This window comes from Polyodon spathula, chromosome 14 (assembly GCF_017654505.1).
Source record: "Polyodon spathula isolate WHYD16114869_AA chromosome 14, ASM1765450v1, whole genome shotgun sequence".
Taxonomy (NCBI): Eukaryota; Metazoa; Chordata; class Actinopteri; order Acipenseriformes; family Polyodontidae; genus Polyodon; species Polyodon spathula.
In genome coordinates, this window is record NC_054547.1 from 33,433,841 (window position 1) to 33,447,616 (window position 13,776).

The 13,776-nt window shown below is 37.7% G+C and overlaps 1 protein-coding gene across 4 annotated transcripts in view; it reads left to right on the forward strand.

Moving 5' to 3' along the window:
- Positions 1-13,776, forward strand: part of LOC121327373 (E3 ubiquitin-protein ligase RNF13-like) — a 35,613-nt gene that overhangs the window by 8,143 nt on the left and 13,694 nt on the right. For 3 of the 4 annotated variants that reach the window (XM_041271355.1, XM_041271354.1, XM_041271356.1), the window contains exons 3-5: positions 975-1,055; positions 5,550-5,675; positions 12,425-12,512. In XM_041271355.1, the coding sequence (XP_041127289.1) occupies positions 975-1,055; positions 5,550-5,675; positions 12,425-12,512 (295 nt within the window). Of the gene's footprint in view, positions 1-974; positions 1,056-1,599; positions 1,688-5,549; positions 5,676-12,424; positions 12,513-13,776 lie in introns of those variants that run through there. The other variant, XM_041271357.1, reaches the window with a different exon arrangement.

The window sequence follows — 13,776 nt, forward strand, 5'->3', positions numbered from 1 at the left end:
ATCTTGTTAGAAACGTGTTACAAGTTACATCTCTATATAATAAGTACTGTCTGTTTTTTTGTTATCCAAAGCTACACTATAAACCCCAAAGTCATTCTAAAATAAATTAAATCAAGTTACATTAACTTAAAAATTCATAACACTCACCCATTTTAAGTTAGTTGAACATTCAAATTTACTTTAGTTGTTCAAACGTAAGTGGTTTAAGTAGAATCAGGGGACTAGATTCCCATCAGCCATTGCGGGACTTGTACAATTTATTTGTTGTTTATTGTGTTGTTGTTTTGTGTATGTGCAGTTGCACAATTGTGTTGTGTTTGCTTGTCTCTTGTGCCCCTGTCTGCAGTGGCACTGGAACAATTTTTAAAGTGGGGGTGCTAAAAGCCGTTTAACAAAACTGTAACCCCTATATATGATGGAAGCCGTGCAATGCCAAGGGGTGCTACCACACCCCTAATTCCAGCCCCTTGCCTGCCTGCTCCCTTACAGGCCACTCCCGTTCGGTGGTCAGTCTGCGGATGTGACCTCCCTCCCTTCACCCTGTCCACATCTCTGCACCTGCCTGGTTCCAGCACTTGTAAATGCTGCCATAAGCACATAGGCAGAAGTACAGCACTAGCAGTTAATAAAATAGCTTGTTGATTGCACATTCTGTTACCTCAGTTAACTTATTTTTTATTGTTTAAATTAAATAAATGTTCAAACTAACTTTACTATTAAAAAGTAAATCTAACTGAAATGGATTAAGTTACATGAATATACATGTTAAGAGTTTAGTCAGCCCCAGAACAAGTTGTCATAGCAAAAACTAAACTAGTAGCTAAGCTTTATTTATATTAAGGCAATGAGCTTACTCAATTTTTTTTTTAGTAAACTTGACTTATCAGGGTTTACAGCATGTACTTGTGAAACTGGAAAGTGTTGTGTGTGGTTGTGAAACTTCTTTTTAAAATATTTTTTTTTTTGTGTTGCAGTACTCTTCTGATAACAAGACCCAAACCTTTGATGATTTGCCAGCCAGGTTTGGTTACAGACTTCCCAGTGAGGGATTAAAGGTAAGAATTTGCAGTGTGTGCAAATACATGGTTTAAGTAGACCAACGTGGGCCCTGTTCTGTGTGGAAGATTTGTGTCACAAGTACACATGCAATCGGAGCATTCTACGTAAACGAGCCAATAGCTGATAATACACACAATTGTTACATTTATGTGTGTATACTTTTCCTTGGTATCTGTACTACAATAATACTGTAAAGTATGTAATTGCATCCATTGGCTGAGAACATGCACACATGTTCTGTCTAAAGCATCCAAGGTAACTTTTATGTAGTTTTCCTGTTTACAAAACATTTGCACTGTAGACTTGTTTTGTTTGTTGTAAGTTATAAGACTAGTCACTGGTCAGCAATTATTCCAATATACTTTAACTGATTCCTTTGATATCTGTACAGCATGGTAATGTTACATACAGGGGTTGGGCAGATCACTGTCAATAGGCTAATGGGCCACCATGAACAGCCAGAACAGGCTTGATATCTTGATGAGTCTGTGTGTTTTTAAATGGTTGTGATCATTCCTTAGTTTGCTTTAGCAAAGAAGAGGGAGGAATATTAACTGGAGTTTTCTCCAAAGTGGATATAATAGAACCTTCCAGCTGATCACCTACAATCTTCCACTGTCAAATTGGTGTGAGTAAAACTAACTTTTATACATGGAGATGCTGTGTTGTCTTTTTATTACAGAATACTTACCAGGGATGCAATTTTCATAAATCTGTCCCAACCTTAAAATAATCTGTTTCAAATATTTAATGCTGCCTTTTATGCTGAACACCAGGGTGCTGACCAAGCAACTGCTTCCTTGCAGATCTACTTTAACACTCTTTAAATTTATTGCTGAACCACACATTGTAAAATATATATAATATAAACTATATACAGTACCAGTCAAAAGTTTGCGTACACTTGCTGGAAACAAGTTTTTTTCATAATTGACAATGTTTTACATCGTATACGTTTCTGTAAATACTTGAAAATGAAAACACATGTTACAGTATACAAAACATAAGGAGTATCAAAGCAATGTTCAAGAAAATTGAAAAATGTCTCTAAATCTTGGATTCTTCAAAATAGCCACCCTTTGCCTTAATAACAGCCTTGCAAACACGAGGTATTCGGTTAACAAGTTTCAGCAGGAAATCGCCCAGCATGTCTTCCCAGCTCTTCTGCAGCAATTCCCAGAGATGTAGGGCATTTGTGGGTAGCTTTGCTTTGACTCTTCTGTCCAGTTCGTCCCATACAAGTTCTATGGTATTGAGGTCTGGAGACTGGGCAGGTCAGGTCATTAGATTGAGTTCTCCTTCACTTTCCTTCTTCGCCAGATAGTTCTTGCACAACTTTGAGGTGTGTTTCGGGTCATTATCTTGCTGAAGAATGAAGGACTGCCCAACTAGCCGTAATCCTGATGGAATGGAATGGCATGCCTCTGAAGTATGCTATGAAAGCCATGCTGGTTGAGCTTGCCATGGACTTTATAAAGATCACCAAAGCATAGATAATCATGAAAAACCTGGTTTCAAGCAGGTGTACGCAAACTTTTGACTGGTACTGTGTGTGTGTATGTATGTGTGTATATATATATATATATATGTGTGTGTGTATATATATATAATTATATTAGTGTTTTAAATTATTTATTGCATGTGTACTATATTAATAAAGGCTTTAATCTAAAGATTAATAATAGAGCTGTGTTGAATTGGTAAAATGTATATATATATATATATATATATATATATATATATATATATATATATATATATATATATATATATATATATATATATATATATATATATATGTGTGTGTGTGTGTTCAAAAAGATTCTAATTAATAGTGTGACTATACAGGCATTTCCATCCACTGTGTTTGAAGCAAATGGTTTAATGGGCTTGTTAAGGAAGCAGCAGCCTCTCATGTTTTAGTTCTGGGCCCAAGGTTTGCCTGCAGCAAGGTTAATCCTCAAGGATGATCTAATGCATAAAAAGTTTCCCTTTGGGTTAAAGATAACTTAAGAATTTCGCATTTATAATAGTTTTTTTCCTTTAATTAAATAGTCCAGACATCCAGTGTTCTTTAAACGACACCCAGCATACACGACACAAAAACACACTGACAAAAACATAGACAAACAGTTTTGTCTCAATTATCTCATTAATGGACAAACTCTAATCCTCATATGAAGGCCGATTCGTGTTGCGCAGACATCACAGCTGTCTGGTGCAGCTGTCAACTGAACCCTAGCACAGCTTCTCTTTGTGATGTCGCTATGAAGATTTACACGCTGGTTTGTGAATTAATTCATAACCAGCACAGATTTGATTTTATTCAAGACTATAATTATTTAACTGGGCAGGTTTTCATTCACAGAGGTAAGAGCTGGGATGGGGAACAGAAAAGTTTTCAGAATTTATAGGGGTACTCACTATGTTTTTACAGTAGTTTAGTTTTATTTTCCTTTTCACATGGTGTGGATTGCACTTTGGTGTAATGTTCTTGGTAGGGTTTGACCATTGGTTAGAAGAAAAAATACTTCTGTTAAATTGCTATTCAGCCAACAGAGGGCACCATTGCTGTTTGCTAGTGTAAAACACTACTCCTGAGTAGGGGAGAGGAAGTATGTATGCAAGGACAGATAAATCACTGGAAAATGAAAATCACTGGCAAATGAATGCCTACAAATACAAGCCCATTTGAGTTGAGCAACAATCCTGTGAATGTAAGACTACAGTAGGTTCTGTACTGCAGCTGATGCACTGAGGCGTCTCCTGGGATCACCATGGAGGCTGGAGCAGGGATCTGCCAGTTACAGCTGCTGATCTAGCGGTGTGGGTGCTGGTGGGATATGTATTAACTTACTAATCCTATTCCCTCACTGACGGGGCACATCCTAAATTCATTACTGAGAGAAGTAACCCTTGAGAGAGCAGCTGGTAGTCCTCACAGGGTGATAATCTTATTGCTGATCCTGGGATGGTTCCCCTAGCCTCACACACACACATATACAGCATGCACATCAGTGTGTGTAATCAGATACATTTGTTGCTGTTAATGGCCACATAAGTGTCTGTAAAGTAATTGCTGCACATGCCTCAATACAGGGTTGCAGTGTTCAAAGATTAAATCCGTTTTCACATGAGGCAGGGGAGTTCCTTTGCAATTTGCAGTTTCACACCTGTGATGTGTGAAAACAAACTGCATGCTTCTGTCTTGCTTGCGGTATATACAGCAGTCACTTCAGTTGTGCAGAATTCATAGGAACAAAACACGGTAACTGTGTTAAGTAGTCGTTTTTAGGCGAGGAAGTGTTTTTAAATAAACCAGAAACCTTTGATACACTGTACAGTGTGTAGTGTGCAGGTGGTTCTTGTCATCTACGTTGTGATTGCATTGTTATTGAAGAAAAGTAAACATCCTTTAGTTGGCAGGGTAAGTCAGTATTCATTTTGTAATGGGAGACCATTGGCTCCGCATAGAGCTAAACACCTGTTTCTTGGGAAACCTATTGAGCCATGTGACTGGTATTCTGAATTGTAACAATAGTAGACTACATCAAAGGCTTTGCTAATTTTATCCTTTTTTTGGGGGGGGGGGGGGGGATCATTCTCCAATGTTATAGTGAATGAAATGGTGCTCATAAAAGCTGTGAAATGTACTTATTGGATTAATGAAAAAAAACATTGGTACACTATTTGTTCTTAAGCATTGTGTTTCATTTTTGCCGATTTCTCAATGTGACAGTGTGCCCCGCCTCTGTGTGTATTTTTATTTATTTGCTACGTGTGGTGTATTAATGTTGGTGCATATGTATTGGTACACAGGATGTAATGTGGGGTTGGGTAGCACGAGTGTTATAAAATGTATATTTGTATTTAGACACGAGGATGGCACAATCACTTCACAATAAAAGGGGTATTTGTATGGAAGCACGGGAAGTGCACAAACTAGTTCTCGTGCAGATGTACCGAGATTCCAACTGAATGATTGATTAGCAATCCGATCTTGGTACAGCTGCACGAAAGGTTGATTGTTTCACTCACTCAGGGTTGGGTGTTTGTGAGTGGAGAACAGGAGAGAGGAGAAAATGGAAAAGTAAATCTAACAATTGCTGTCATGCTGGAGGGCCAGTACGACACTTGTTGTGTAGTGTTCGTCCCTTGTTTGTTTGTCTGAGCGTTTGGCCGTTGTGCCCTTTCTTGTTTTGTTCAACCTTTTTAAATTTTCTGTTTAATAATAAACCAGCGTGTTTCATACCCCAGCACTGTTGTCTGTGTCCTGTCTAATTCCTGTCTAAGTCAGGCACACGACAGTACAAATGATTGTGGCCTTTGAGCAGCAGTGGGTGTTTATCCTATTGCCTGTGTTTCTTTGTATTGTAGATGTTTCACACAAAAGCATCGCTTGCTTAGAATCTACATTCATAAGGATTTAAGAGTCAAGTCATCAGATTCTGTTCCAGTACTGTAAATCAATTGGTTTCTTCCATTTCCAGGGATTCCTGGTGGGTGCAGTGCCGGAGAATGCCTGCGAGAGCATTGATCCTCCACCCCTAAAGGACAACTCGACGGGTGCCTTCATTGTGTTGATAAAACGCTTTGATTGCAATTTCGACGTTAAGGTATGCGTTCTAAAGCACATGATGAATGAAACAATACACATTTCATGCAGCTGCAGTACCTCCTAAATTGTGGGACAGTAGCTTTCAAAACACATGAGACAATGTCTTCTGCCAGACTTCTGCTGTTTTTCTAACTTCTGCACCAGATGTGGCTAATGTGAGCTTTTAAAGGTTTGCCCATTGACTGTAGTGGTGATGTTAGAAAGCTGCAAGTGGAGCATTCTGCTTTCTTGACATTCCTGGAGAGTACAGGGATGCAGTTTAGATATGAGAGGGAGAGTGAATGCGGGTAGATAGACGGGGTTCTTTAATTGTGTGTAATTTGTTTAATGCCTTTTAGTGTATTTAAAACAAACGGCGTTGCCATAAGTCAAGTTCCCATTAAAAAGTATATAGCTGGGAGGTGCAATGCTATAACCAGATTGAAATATCATCATCACCAAATTACTAAGTGGATTTATCCCATAATGAAATTATTTCATGGCGTAGTTAAAATCCCTTTTTTAACCGATCCACACTGTAATGATAATAATGGACGTGACCTTATTTGTTCCTCTCCTTTATGAAGTTCTAACCAAGTTGTTTTGATAAACTTACAGTGGGATAATTTTTCTCCCCCCCCCCCCTCTTTTGTATGTTACATGTTTTTGCAACGTAGAAATTCAATTGCCCAGCTCAAATATGGGGGACTGAGTTAAGAAGTGTTTGAATTGCAGTTCCAGTTTATATGTACCTTGCTGCTAAAACAACATTATGAAAAATCAAATCCTGAAAAGCAAAAGTAGAAAATACAGGAGGAGTCTGTGCTTTTCTGCTGCCACTCCTTGAGTAAGCGTTAATGTGCCAGTTATGTGGCCTCCGTGACCCCAGCAAATGTGGGAGGAGACAGCTCACGAAACCTGACACCCAGTGTGTCTGAAGCAAGAGGCCCTGCAATGCATCACATCAGTGAGGGCAAGGCCAGATCGTTAACCCTTTACTGGCTGCTGCAGTGTTTGGCAGAGACACTGCATTTACATTCCTGCTCACAATTAGGGGAGGGGAGGGGTGCTGTTCCCCTTACAAGTCTTTGTTTTTTACTAAGGCCTGAATCAAATTAAAGTGTATGCTGCTGCTGCTGCTGCTGTTGCTGCCACAGCTATACTTGGTAATGCTTATGTGTGTGTCATATGGTTTTGATCATGGCCTCTGAATTGCTTTGTCTTGCTGTAAAATACATCAGCTGCAATTGCTATACAGTATAGGGTACATTTACATTCAGATGTATCCACAGAAATGTTGCTAACCTGTGTCCCCTGAATTTTTAAAACAGCTGCTTTCTAGCCCTGCTGTTAAACAAACCCATCTCTGTGTCAGTCCAACCTTACTTGCCTGCTTGAGGCATGCCTTAAATGCAATGTTTTATGTATCCTATTCATCTTGAAACCCAAACTGTTATCCTGGTAGAAACCCGGAAGAAGTATTAAAAAATTCTTATCTTGTTAAGTCTTTTGTAATCACAGTGTCCGGTGCGTCACACAGATTTTGTTTATTCCAAAACTACTAGAAGGGGAGGAGAAATTAGTCTATGTGTTAATGGGAGAATAAATAGCAAGTAGGATTGTTGAAAATTCAATGTGTCTTATCTGTTGCCACCCCTCCCTGTGTTTCAATAGCTCTTATCTAATCTAAAACAACTCAGCTTTTAACCTCTTAAGTAGCAAAACAGCATGTAGGTTTGTGCCAAGGAAATTGCTGGAATTCCAAAAAGTCTTTTGTGCGCTGTTCAGTAAGAATACATAAACATCAGAGAACAGAAAGAGAATCCTTACATAAACAGCTTTTATCACAGTATATTGCTTTCCTGACTGTATCTAAAGTGCTGTATACATTTTTAGGCATGTAATCTCAATTTTGAATACCTCGACATTTTTTTTTAAAAATTCTACTTTCTGTGTCAAGCTTTTAAAAATAATTCTACTCCGTTCCTTGGATGATAATTAACCTGTTGTATTTCTTTTCAGTCTCGTGCGTTAACAGGTGAAGTCTGGAATGTTTGCTGGATCACATTACCTATGATTGCCTGTAGGCAATAAAAATATTAGTTGGAGGCCATACATCCTTTGACAATGTCCTTACGAATCGATAAAGCTACATCTTCTACCAAGTTGTCAAAGCTCATTGAGAAATCCAGTCCTCTTTTATAATGCCACTGTTCAGTTTCTCCAGTCGATTCCTGTATCTGCTTGTTTAGTGGTCCTTGGAATTTAACAATAAATTCTGCTGATCAAAAGTTACATTAAAGGTTAAATATTGCAGGGAATTGGCATGTTTTCAAGCATCATTTTTAGTATATATTTGAAAATTCTCCATGACTACTGTTTCAACTGCTAATATCTCAATTATGAAGCTGACCAATTTTTTGTCTTCCCAGGCAAAATCTAACACACCCGTCACTTCTGTGACCTGCCATAAGGGTCATGTGACTTTGTTTTTCATATAATAAAGACTTACTGCTTTAATGTAATGGCTTCATGCTCGCTACACAGCTGTATGCTATGATTCTCTAGGTAAAGATTTTTTTTCTGGAAATTTCAAATTAAATGGCACTGAAGCATAGAGAGCAGAGTCATTTGATTGCACAGAAATGAGTTCTTTGTTTCTCGCTTACTGTGGTTCTTTATTTGTATGTGCGTAATATTTACACGTTTCATATGCTAATTGATCTGGAATTTTCATTTGCATAAAAGCTTTCAATGTTTTTTGGATTGTTGGGCTTTTAAAAGAATGTTAATGAAAGCGTTGGTATTTACATATACAAATGAGGCATTTATGTAGAAGTAAACATTTTAGAGAAATAGGTCAGGAAACCTGGCAGATGTGTTGCATTAGATCATTTTCCTAGTCCCTGATCTAACTATCTTGAAAGTACTGTTGCTGAATTGGTTTAACGTACAATTAAGAGTCAAAGTCTTCTTTGCACTCAGGTACTGCATTCATATACCACAAATAGAATATGTAGAAATGTATACCATATGTGCTGAAGTACATTAAATATACCAGATTTAATATGGAAGTCACCATTGCAGAAACGTATTTTGTCCCACAGTTACTCTGCATTGGTAGTAAATGGGTAATACAAGGGTGGTATAAGGTGGTGAAAAAGCCCAGCCTCACTTTAAACTAATTTTACAAGCAGAGGTAACGTTTTTTAATTCAACCAATCCGAGAGTACAGTGTGTTTTGGTAGTACTTAAGAATATTGAAATGGAGGCATTTGGCTGTTTTTGGTAAATGGATCATCATGTATAAGTAACATCTTTCTTTAACTGTAAGTCACACTCTCTTACTCTACCTGCGTTATGTTCAATCCTTCAATATGTAATTGTTTGATACTCAAGCATGTGATGACAGAACTTCCAGGGCTGGCAGCAGTGAAGTTATACTCGGCTTTTTACAGACCGTGCACTGTGCTGTATTTTCAAGATAAACTGGAAATAATGTATTTATGATCTTTAAAAAAAATAAGGCCTTGAGGATCTGGGTTTATGCATGAACTGGAGTGGAAGAGCATGATTTTGGGTGTTTTTTTTTTTCCAAGAACTTGCTGAGCAAGGTTAGAAAATCAACTGCATTTTTTTGTCTTTGTATCTTTATGTGCCATTTTGGAGCTGCAATAATCAGTATAAAGTGTGTTTGCTTTTATAACCCTGCCCCCTTGTGCATCTACTGGAGGTGCATAACCGTTCAGTTGTGTTTGTAAGTATGGTAGTTCTTGCGTTGCACTTGCGTTTTTGCCTCCCTTTAATGAAATCTGGTTTTCCAGTTTTGATGAAGCACAGTAAGAGCATTCCGTATCGTGCGTTCTAGAAGGCATGAGGGTGTACATTTGCGAGATATCGGGTCTTTTGATTGGTTTAGGAATAGTCTCCCAAACTTGAGTAAACTTAGCTTTTGTTACAGAAGTTCAAAGTTTACTCAAAAACCATGTTCTGATTGCACAGTGGTCCTGGAATAACGTGCTGTGTAATAGTTTTATAAATCATTTAAGCTGTGATATGACATCTCTGCCATGCCTGTGTGTTGTTTCTCCCTATCTGATAAGTCAGTAAGTTGGTGAGTGTGTGTGTGTGGTGAATGCAACACTTGCTAGGGCTTAGGAAGCACATTCAAAGGCTAACTGGCACAGGCGTTTTGAAGCAAAAATGAGTTGCCATTCAGGTTATATGAGATCTTTCATAGACTGTATTTAAGAAGAGCTTAAATTCTGTGGAATGCCAAAACACATTCTTCAATCTTTAAAAATAGTTCTGATGAATATTTATGGAAAAGAAAAGTCAAAGCTGGACAACACATTTCTTTGGTTTTGTTTTTCAGTAGCTTTAAAATAACTTTAATCAACTGAAGTATTTTTTTTTGTGCTACCAGCTTAAGATGTATTTACACCATGTGAGCATTGTGATCATCGAATGTTAGTCGCGCAAATTATTTTAAGGCACCTATTCAAAATTGTTTTATTTCATATAAAACACAAAGTGATTATTGTCAAAATATTTTATATAAACATAAGACAAAACAAACAGTACAACAATGTCTACTGAAACTATGATATACTCCCACGCACACATACTGTATATTAAATTGCCATATTTGGCATACATTTCTCTGCCAAACAATAACCCACAGACAAAACAAACATATCTGAAAACCATCACAATACATACTAAATGTTTATTTGGTAAGGTCACCACTGTTAACAGTATATTGTAATGTCCTTTTTACAATTAGGAATGAATGGGCAGCATTGTTATAGTATGCAAGAGAGACTACACCCAGATGAGAGCTTATTCTTATAATTATCCTGGACCAGTACCTATCCATTACCACCTCAGTGCTCACACAAAATCTTTTACGTGTTGTAAAAACTCTAAGCTGAGTTAATTTACAAAACATAAAAAATTAGGATTGTAAGATATCGATTCCTCCTCCTCAGTGATGTCTTTCTCCCCTTGAGCAGGCTGCTTGTCACAATTCAGTCATTCAGAAGCATTGTGCAAGGTAGATAATGTGTTTCTTAATAAGAAGAGTCTGTGAAGCAGACACAATTAATGGGGAAGATACCTGGGTAATAGTTATGGTGTTCAGCTACTGTACTGAAACAACTCTTAGAAGCAAGTTGTGTTTTTCAAATTTTATTTAGTTGGTCTTTTTTACTTGGAAATCCCTTGAAACGTGCTTCATTAAAAAAAAAAAAAGAGAGAATATTTGCGACCTTCAAAAACCTTTTCACCATGTAGGGCTTGAGTAGCACAGCTCTTTCACGTGTGCCCAACGACTACCTTGACAGCACTTTCTCAGTCTCATCTGGTTTATGTACCCTCAACCACAAGTGGAAGAAACCCAGAATTTGGCCCGCTTGAGCTGGAATGACCCTATGCTACGTAATACATCTTAGCTTGGTAACTACACATGACGTTGTTTTACCAATTGTTATGGAATTAGTTCCATTTGCGTGTAACCTATATAGTATATTGAAATATTTAGGATTGCGTTGTGTACAGTAACCCTGTACCTTGTTGAAAAGAATACAAATGCAGTATGCCTACAGTGTATGGACATCCGAACCTGAATCTTATGTGGATGTAGCAATGTGTTTATCCAATATTTCTGGAGGCTGTTCAAGCTGTGATAAGGCTTTTGTGTTTTGTATGGTTGTTGCTCTTGGCACTCATTGTGTATGTAATTATTCAGACCCGAGTTAGGAACCAGTGATCTGGGAGTTTTCCATAAACAAAACCTGACTGGGTCATGCACTTTTTGCTGTGAGACTAGTTTATCGAGGGTGTCTTTAGCTGGTATACATTAGGTTAATAAGTGTTCTTAAGGTAAGTAAATGAAGTGTCCCTGGCTTCATGTGATTTTAAGGACTGTCTTTGCAGTCTGTATAATTCATACCTTACTGTTTCACACTGCAGCAGTCTCTGTAGCTGTAACCCTCTTAGCAGGGCCCCTGCTGATAACTATCACTTCTAAAGCTTTACCCACTTCTATAGAGAGAGGGGGAGGAACATTCATTAGAAAACTCGCTATTCCAAGCCCAACCAGCTTCACACCATTTATTTAGGAAATATAATTTGTAAGAGTTTTTGTCAAAGTTCGGTAATACAAATAACTAACCTGTTCCAGGCATTTTCAGATTTAATCCTGCTTCACCAATGCCAGATTAATAAGAGGTTCAGCTCTTAATAGCACTTGCCCCAAACAATTAAACCATTGTCTATCACAGTTCAAGTGAACGCTCTTTTTGTTTTGATAGAGTGCTTTTAAATCCTGAAGTGTTTTGAGAACTTCAGTAGAGTTGTTTCAGTGACAGTGGGCCTGGGATTGTCAACTGGCACCCATGGAAAAAGTGACCTGTCAGTATCCTTTCACAGATGCTTTTATCCAGAGTAACTTACAAAGACTAAAGGGTGAATCCTCATCAACAACTACTACTAGGATCTCAGTTTTACGTCTCATCCGAAGTACAGCACAACAAGGTTATGTGACTTGCTCAGGGTCACATACAGGGAGTCTGTGGCTGAGCTGGGATTGAACTGGGAACCTCCTCGTTACAGGCCCCTTTCTGTAACCACTGGACCACCAAACCTCTTTATACACTAATCTATAAATTGGACATCTTTTTCAAGTGCAGTGGTGAATGATGAAAGAGCTAACAATGCTGTAACTGTATATTAATGTTATGCCAATATATGTTCTTCTTCCACTAGGTTCTTAATGCCCAGAAAGCTGGATATAAGGCAGCAATAGTTCACAATGTGGAGTCTGATGATTTGATTAGCATGGGATCCAATGATGGTGAGTAGATATAATGATAAGCTCAGTTTTCCCTGTCATGTAGGTCAACTGCATATATTTAAATGGACAGTGTTCACCGTGCTATCAGCTTCAGCATCACTAAAGTTAAAGTTAATGCCAAACTAGTAAGTCAGATAAAAATACAGCATATGGTGGTTGGTTGATTTATTTATTTATTATTCTTGGGTGACATGCAATCAAACTTTGTGCTATATGTGTGTGTTTTAAATTAGGTAGTTTAAATCAGTAGTTGAATGTAAACCATTTCAGCACAGTTACCTTTCAACCAAACTTTTCAGCATCTTGTCAGAATTGCACATACTCTTTATATATATGTGTGTGTGTGTGTGTGTGTGTGTGTGTGTGTGTGTGTGTGTGTGCGTGCATGCATGCTCTGACCACACTCTTAAACTCAGAAGAGACATTTTAAGGAGGATAGAGATGTTTTTAACATATGTAAGTGGTTTTGTTCATGAACTTGGGCGTACTATATGTCCAGACAACAGAGCAGTAGTAGTGCTCTTCGGTCCTAAGTAATAAGCAGTCTGGGCGATCCAGTGCCTTTACAGGTTTAACAGCGTTAATACTTCAATACAGTAATACAAATATGCTTAACATATGCTTGGCCTTCAGGCCATAAAATACAAAAAGCTAATGCACCCACAGCTATGTTCTAGACCATTCAATATACCACTCTCTTAAGACTAAAACATAATTCCTATACCTTATAGCAGTGCACCAATATATAAGATATCAATTCAAGTATATGCTTACCTTCCAGTATATGGAAGTGTAGTGTAGGATATAGAAAAATAAGAACTGTCTTCAAAAGGCAGAGACCAAACAGCAATCCGTTTTTCACAGACCCGAAGAGTATGAACCACGTCAGCTTGTAAGATCCAAGTTCAATGGTAGTGAATGGGGTCTTGCTCTGGGCTTATATAGGATTTTCCTTTCATTGAATACAAAAGGAGTCCCAATTAAATTTGATCATCAATCTGCCTTGACAGTTCTTATCTTTTGAGTTAATGATGTATTCTAGAAGGATGCAGTCAGCTCTTTTTAAAGCTGTTGAAGTTGTATAAAAAACATAAATTAATTGGATATAACTCCTTTCCAAAATATTGGAACATGATCTCATGGTTTTCATTTTCAACCCCTCCTTTCCCTGAAATTTAGGTGAACCAAAGTTCACAAGATCCTTGCTGTAATAAAATACAATACAAGTTTTTATGTGTGTTATTATATATATATATATATATAT